Source organism: Cryptomeria japonica, chromosome 9 (assembly GCF_030272615.1).
Source record: "Cryptomeria japonica chromosome 9, Sugi_1.0, whole genome shotgun sequence".
Lineage (NCBI taxonomy): Eukaryota > Viridiplantae > Streptophyta > Pinopsida > Cupressales > Cupressaceae > Cryptomeria > Cryptomeria japonica.
Window position 1 is genome coordinate 679,551,748 of NC_081413.1, and position 7,973 is coordinate 679,559,720.

The 7,973-nt window shown below is 33.9% G+C and overlaps 1 protein-coding gene across 1 annotated transcript; it reads left to right on the forward strand.

Moving 5' to 3' along the window:
• Positions 1–4,031: 4,031 nt before the first annotated feature.
• Positions 4,032–6,051, forward strand: LOC131073988 (cytochrome P450 94A2). The gene has a single exon (XM_058010536.2). The coding sequence runs from the start codon at positions 4,138–4,140 to the stop codon at positions 5,719–5,721; it is 1,584 nt and encodes a 527-aa protein (XP_057866519.2). The 5' UTR covers positions 4,032–4,137; the 3' UTR covers positions 5,722–6,051.
• Positions 6,052–7,973: the final 1,922 nt, after the last annotated feature.

Here is a 7,973-nt window from a genome sequence, read left to right on the forward strand (position 1 = left end):
AAACAAAAAGGTGTTAGTAATGGTATCCGCTCGTGTGGCCATACATGCGGCACTTTCAGCTCTGTAAATACAGAAGGCTCCCAACTGGTAGGGATTACGCCCTACAAATGATCAAATAAATTTGATCAAACGGATTTATGGGATGACATAGTGTCGGTATGAACTAATCAGCACACGTTATTCATAGTTTTCACCATGAATACAGTTGTTTATAGTGGTTCGGAAGAGGTGGGTTTTCCTTGCTACCACTTGGGTCGTTCTTTTCTCACTAGTAGTCCTAATGACCACATGGGAAGACAGACCCTCTAAAGATTTAAACAAAAAGAGCCTATTGCTCAAGACACAAAAGACAATGATTCAATTTTAGTGCACCAATTGAAGTGTTTGCTAGTCTATGAAAACAAGGCACACAATAAAAATCAAAAACCCTTGCCAAGGACCTGCAACAAAGATTTATTAGTAGTTTGGATTGTTTGAAATAATCACCCCTTCCTACAAGCACACAAGTTAGGTAAATTTTAGATCCAAATGACTTTGTGAGAATAGGGGCTTTCAACAAAATGATTTTGCTTTCAAGACAAGCTGCACCAATTTCGTTAGCTAGATCTGAAGATGTTAGTTCAAAATAAACTAGATCTGAAAAATCGAATGATTAAAACTGAATCAATGAAAAAAAACCCTAAAAAATGAAATCAGTGTGCACAAACGCAGGTACAATACACAGACGTGGCTTTGAGACATAGATGCGCTTCTATGAGACACAGACATGACTCCGTAACATAAACGTGGCTTCTCGACACAAACGCGCCTACAAACCCCACAGACGCGACTGGAGACCACATACACGATTTTTGGAATCTGCAAAAAAAGATGAAATAGTGTCGCAGATGCAGACGCGGTTCCAGATGCCACAGATGTGGCAGAAAGTCACAAACGCGATCTAGAAGTGCACAGATGCGACAGAAAGCTAAAAACGCGATCCGAAAGTACGCAGATGTGAAAATATCAAAATGTTGTCAAAAAATGTCAGATCTGCAACTTCAAAACACAAAATCTGCAACAAAGATGTTAAATGCAAAAGGGACAAGAGTCCCACTGAGCGTGCCAAAATGTTTATGGTGAAAATGGATACAACAATGATAATATTGAAAGACTAAATGGATTCAACCACAAAACCCTAGCCTAACAACAACAAAGATCCACCATAACATATGAAGATTACCTAAGACAATGCAAATCAAATGAAATCACAAAGTTTATACCATCACATGTCCAATAGGGTTTGGATCTCCATTCTTCCTCTCTCCATTGATCTTGCTTGATATATTTGCTCTCAAATTTTATGTGCACAAGAGCTCAACAAAGAACGGAAATGTGGTTGCATGTAGGATCGCATATGAAAGTTCAAAAGCGTAGTGTAGTCAAGTAGTCCACTAGGGTTTGATAATGAAGGAAGCATCTCCTTATATAGAAGACACTATAAGAAATGGAGGGATAATATTAAGAGGTGTAAAAGAGGTCGGCTATGATTAGAGGGTAGGTAGAGAAAATAATAAAATAATGAAAGGGGTAGGTAGTGTATAAATTAAGAGATGAATGACATGTGTCATGGGTAGAAAAGGCTAATGACTTAATTAAATAAATAAAGATTTATTTAATTAATAGAAGAAGTGGGATCAATTAAATAAATAAGATATTTATTTAATTTAGGAAAAAGGGTAATTTAAATAAATAAATGTATTTATTTAAATGAGAAATAAGACTAACAAAGGATAAATTAATTAATTAAATAAATAGAGATTTATTTAATTAATAGAAGAATTAGGCTAAAGTAATTAAATAAATAAAATTTATTTATTTGGACATGACAATTTTAGGTGTCTAAGGAAGTTCTTATTGGTTGCATCCATGGTTTGAAAAAAGATACTAATCTATTCTGGCATATTCTTTCTACTGATATCTTATGTTACATTTGGAAAATTTGAAATGAAGATATATGAGCTAGAGAATGGAAGCAGGTTGCAGAAGACCACACCTCTTTCGCCACTACAATGGAGAATTTTGGTGCTGAGATTCAGAAAGCCAAAAACCCAACAATGGAACAAATCCAGATGTTGACTCGACTGCATGAGGGAAGGAAGACAATCTAGATGGAAGGCACTTTGGGGTGGACAACTTGGATGGACCTCTATCACGATCATCTTCATGAGTGTTGAGATGTTGTTTGGTTCTTTTTGTTCGAACATGAACATTATCTATGTATACTTTTTTTGTTTGGGCACGTCATAGAATAGGCTATGTATAGGATTATGTTGTTTAATGTACATACAGAACTTTAGTAGTCATTGATCGAATCTATGTAGGTGAGGATTGTTGGGTTTGAGGTATGACCTCACGTTACTGCTAAATCTATACTTTTTGTAAGTTTACTCTCTATATTTAAAATATATAAAAAAAAAGAGCTCTTTCAATTGTTCTTTTCATCTTGATGATATACAAAAATTCTTACATAATCAAATCTCAAAATCTATCATAATAATAACATAAACTGTGAAAACCTAATAAACTTGATTAATTGTATTGTTTATATTTTTTATACTATATTATTATATTATTAATATGTTAATTTATTTTTAGAATATTATTATTATTTTTAATTATATTTTAACTATTATGTTCTTATTATTTCAATTGTATTATTATTCGACAGATTCAGATGTAAGGAATGTTGTCTCTAGTTACAAAATTCCCAAGTGGATTTCTGTACTTTTATGGACGCATTTACGAGTGTTAACTTTAGCCACACAGTAGTAGTAGTAGTAGTTGAAAGATTCATGAGATCAGTAATAAATCATTAAATCGTCTCAAAATCTAAATCTTTCGGCTAATTATGAGACAAATAATAGCCTTTCGGTTAATTATGAGAAAGATAACAGGCTTTCGGCTAATTATGAGACAAAGAGGCGGACACTAATAAACTTTATATCATATTTAAATTTTTAGATGGCACCGGAATCTTAAAGAAAGCAAGTACGGATATGTACAGAAACTATTTTGTTGTGAATAATTTTATTTTAAAGTTAGTAATTTGGGGTTGGTTGTGTAAGGAGTCAATATTAAATACTTGAAATTTATTAATGAATTTTTAGTTATCAGTTTTTTAATTTTTTTTAAATTAGTAATTGTAGATTGAGTAAGCAAAGGAATGAATATTAAACATGTGAAATTTATTAATGATCTTTTGATTATTATGTTTTTTGGTTTCTTTAAAATTATGAATTGCAGATCCCATGAGTAAAGAGTGAAAATTTATTAATGAATTTTTACTTATTATTTTTGTTTGGTATTGTAAAGTTAGTAATTGAGAGTTTGGTTCTTTAAAGTTAATAATTGAGAGTTCAGTGAATAAGAAATGAACAATAATTGAAACATACATCGTAGCTGGTACTTTTCTCCTACCTTACTTTTATTTAATAAATTTTTCAACATGAAAACTAATAATTAAGAAGTTGGATGAACAAAAAGTGAATGACTTCTTTAAAGTTAATAACGGATAGTAGTTGAAGTAGGGGAAGAGCACAAGGAGGGGAAGAGCACCAATAATTGACTTATTTCATATATTTTTAAAACCGAAACGGATCAAATCACTCCCATTTTTTTACAATACCTTACTTGGCAAGTCCCTTACTTTTAACTAAGCTTTCAGCACCACATCATCAAGTATGGTGCCACATCAGCATACTTTTTGCCAAGGTGTCCAAAACAACCAAAAAAAAGTGAGACCAATAGGCATGCAAAAGAGGCCCCAATAGTTGTGGAGCTGATATGGCATCACATGATTGGTTACCTTTTACAATATTAGTACATTTCCTAACAACTATTGGTACATTTCCTAACAAAAATTGATATTTTATGTTTCAAACAATAAATTTTATTTGTTCAATTTTTGGAACAAAAGATATCAACAACCCTCACAACAATTACTCTTCCCCTAATTGAAACATACATGAGTACTTTTCCCATCTTACTATTATTTAATTTATTTTTCTAACATCCAAACCGATAGTATTCAAATACAAATGATTGAGGCCTCAAAATAATCATCCAGAGCATCCCACATTGATCCATCCTTGGAAAATGGCTCCATACCAGATTTTGCTTGGCATCCTCCTTGTTTTAGTTGGGTGTTTTTCGCTATGTTTTCTAAGAGGAAAATCAGTCGACAAGCCTTACAAGGGCCCTGCGATCTATCCCATAATCGGTTCTGCCTTGGGATACATTCAAAATCATGACAGGTTTCTGGAATGGTTCACAGAAACAATGGAGAAGATGCCAACAAATACTTTCAGGCTCGAACGGCCGGGTGGAATCAAAGATATCATGACTGGAAATCCTGCAAACATAGAGCATATACTCAAGACCAAATTTGAAGATTACCCAAAGGGAGAACGCTTTACAAATATTCTCCACGATTTCTTAGGCCGAGGAATTTTCAACGTGGACGGCGAGCTATGGAAGATGCAGAGAAAAACCGCAAGCCTTGAGTTTAAAACCAAGTCTCTGAGAAGCTTCGTGGTGGAGACGGTGCAGTGCGAGATTCAGAATCGCCTCTTGCCAGTGCTCTCAAATGCATCCAAAACAGGTAAAACTCTAGATTTGCAAGACATTTTGCAGAGATTTGCATTTGATAATATTTGCAGCGTAGCATTTGGAGTGGATCCCAAGTGTCTACTCCCCTCCATGCCAAATCCACCTTTTGCCAAGGCTTTTGATGATGCTACTGAACTTAGCGCCGCTCGGTTCTACTCTGCTCTTCCTTTCTTGTGGCAACTGCAGCGCATGCTCAACATGGGCACTGAAAAGCGTTTGAGGGAAGCCATTAAAGAAGTGGATGAATTTGGCATGGATGTGGTGAGAAGTAGAAGGAAGGAAATTTCAGAGAATGGAATACTCTCTGAAAGAGAGGATCTGCTTTCAAGGTTCATGGCGGCTCTTTTAAACAATGCAGATGAATTAGGGATAGATGATTTGAAGCAATCCAGTGGTAAGATGGATGTATTTTTGAAGGAGATGGTGGTGAGCATTTTGTTGGCAGGGAGGGATACCACGTCTGCTGCTCTCACATGGTTTTTCTGGCTTCTCTCTACCCATCAGAGTGTAGAGGAAGCCATTCACGCTGAAATTTCAGGCATCTTGGCCAAGAGAGAAGAAGCACTATCTGCTGATGATGATGGAGGGATTTGTTTCACCTTTGAAGAATTGAAGGATATGCAATATCTGCATGCTGCTCTGTGCGAGTCAATGCGTCTGTACCCTCCTGTGCCCGTTGATGTCAAAGTTGCCTCCAAAGATGATGTTTTACCTGATGGGACTTTTGTGGGGAAGGGATGGCATTTGAGTTACGTTGGCTATTCGATGGGCAGGATGGAAAATATATGGGGGAGTGATTGTTTGAAGTTTAAACCAGAGAGATGGTTGAAAGAAGGGGAATTTGTGGGAGAAAATCCGTATAAATTTCCTGTATTTCATGCGGGACCTCGGATATGCCTGGGTAAGGAGATGGCAATGATACAGATGAAATCAATTGTGGCTTCTATTATTCATACTTTTCATTTTGTGATAGAAGATGCGATTACGTCTCCGGATTATGTGGTGTCTCTTACCATGCGCATGAAAGGAGGACTGCCTGTTGTTGTAAGATGTAGGAAACCCAAGCATTAAAATAACCCAAAATCTGATCTCTCTCCATGTTCAGTGTTAGTTGAAGTTAAGATTATGTGAATGTATTCACTCATTTCATGTAAACGTCATAGTACTTTGAATCATCTAGTAAGTATATTCCATTGTAAATGGTGTTAAAATAAAAGTGGGATCCATTCTAGCTTCAATTCCATAGGGCAAAGCTTGTAGCATCAGGTCTATCGAGTCCAAGATACAGTGAAACAGGGATCTTGAGAAATGTTCTTGTTGTGGGTCTCTCTCTTTTTTTTTCTTTATCTGTACTTGCATACTTTAAGGGCTATGGAGTTTCACTGCCTTCAAATTTTATCATCCCAAATTATCGTTTGTCTTATATAATGGTCTTATTATTAAAAAGATGATATGGTATAGAAAAAATAGGGATAGAATAGCAGAAGTAAATACAGAGAAAAGAACATAGCATGTGTTTTATTCATTAACATAATCATATATAAATATATTTATATATAATTGTGGGTTTATGGCCTCTTCTTGGTATTATTGCATTCAACGAAGGTATAAAGGCGGTGATAGGATTATAGATCTTAGATCTCGATGGTTATGTCTTGCTGCTAAATGGATCAGAAGAGCTGCTAGTTATAGAGATGAGCATTGGGAAAATTTAGTTTATCATTGAATCATGGAAGACAGTCCAAAATAATGGCAAATGGTCAAGTGGAACTTGATAAAATGCTAATGTCCCCTTTTCTCAAAAATAGAGCTTCTTTTCCTATAAAATCAATACTGAAAGCATGACAAACAATTTGTAAGTTTCTTAAATGGAATGATTCTTCATTGCAGCATGGCTTTAGTTTTGCTTCGTTGTCTAATGGTGGAATAAACTAATCACTTATTAAGATCAGCCTTCGGCTATCAGTTTTCCAAAGCATTCCTACGTTTTTTTTCAAAAAGGGAGTCCAAAAATTTAAAGACCTTTAGGACTTCAATTCATTTGAATGGGTCTCATAGGATTATATTAAGAAACATTTTAGGTTGAGTGACAAATATAAACACTTTTTAGTTTTTGTCTAGTCATTAGTTTCTAGTGTTCTTTCTATGAAACTATGTCCTCCGGGAGATTGCAACATTTTCTAATATTGGAAATGGTTTTCCTACAACCATTTTAACTGTTTTCCTCTCAAAAAGATTTATATTCAAATCCATTCTAGCTGGCTTCTTAATCTTCATCTAAATTATAAATTAGAAATGAAAATGGAGATCTAGTTGCAAATTGTGGATCAAATTGAATGCTTAAATATGGAAATCTATAGATAATTTTGATTGGAAAGTGCTACATTGCAAAATACCTATTGAAGACAAATTGAAATGTATCATGGTTCAACCAGTCAATTGTCTCTTTGTCAAGGCGTTGAAGATCTGAAACATATTTTTTGGTATTGCATATATGTAAAGAAACAATGGAATGTCATGACTAAAGACTTTTCTATTTCTTAATTAGAACGAGGCTTTTTTTATTATGACATGCAAAACATCCAATTACCAATTAGACAAGATATTTTAAAGCAGTTTTTATAAAAAAAATTATTTAAATATTATCAAATTTATTAATTAATAAATAGATAACAATTTTACATTTCATATATGACAAAAATAATAAATAATTATATTAGTTTTGTTAAATAAATTTTACAGAAATAATATTCGATTGAATGCAAATTAATTAAAAAAAAAATCTCTCCCTCCTGTAACATGATTTTCTTTGGCATTCTCAATGTTTTAGTTTAGTATTCTTTTTTTTGTTGTTTTTGCTTCTAATTAGAATGTTTATGAACAAGCCCTACCAATGGTTCACATAAATCTTACATACCAGCCAAGACATCATTACCGCTGGCAATTGCCGAAGGAGAGGATTTATTTGAGCTTTTAAGAATTGAAAGATGTGTTATATGCATGTTTCTTTTATCTTTCTGCATGTATATGTTAAACTTGTTTCCAAGGATAAATGTTTTACTAGATGGAACTTGTGTGGGAGTGTGATCTCATTTGACTTACAGTTAAATATTTGATGGGTAGAATGGACAATGTGCACGCTATCTAGTTTTTTTTTGGGAAGTTGAAATCTGGGAGATGGGAAGTTGAAATCTGGGAGATGGTTAAAATAAAATCAGTTGAATTATTAAGTTATTTTTGGATTTATGATTAGAACGTAAAAGAGTGTCAGGATATGTTAAAATAAATTACAAATTAAAGGTATTCAATGATATCTAACATTG

What these genes read in the sequence shown, in the direction of transcription:
- LOC131073988 (XM_058010536.2), top strand. Translation starts at nt 4,138, where the DNA reads ATGGCTCCATACCAGATTTTGCTTGGCATCCTCCTTGTTTTAGTTGGG.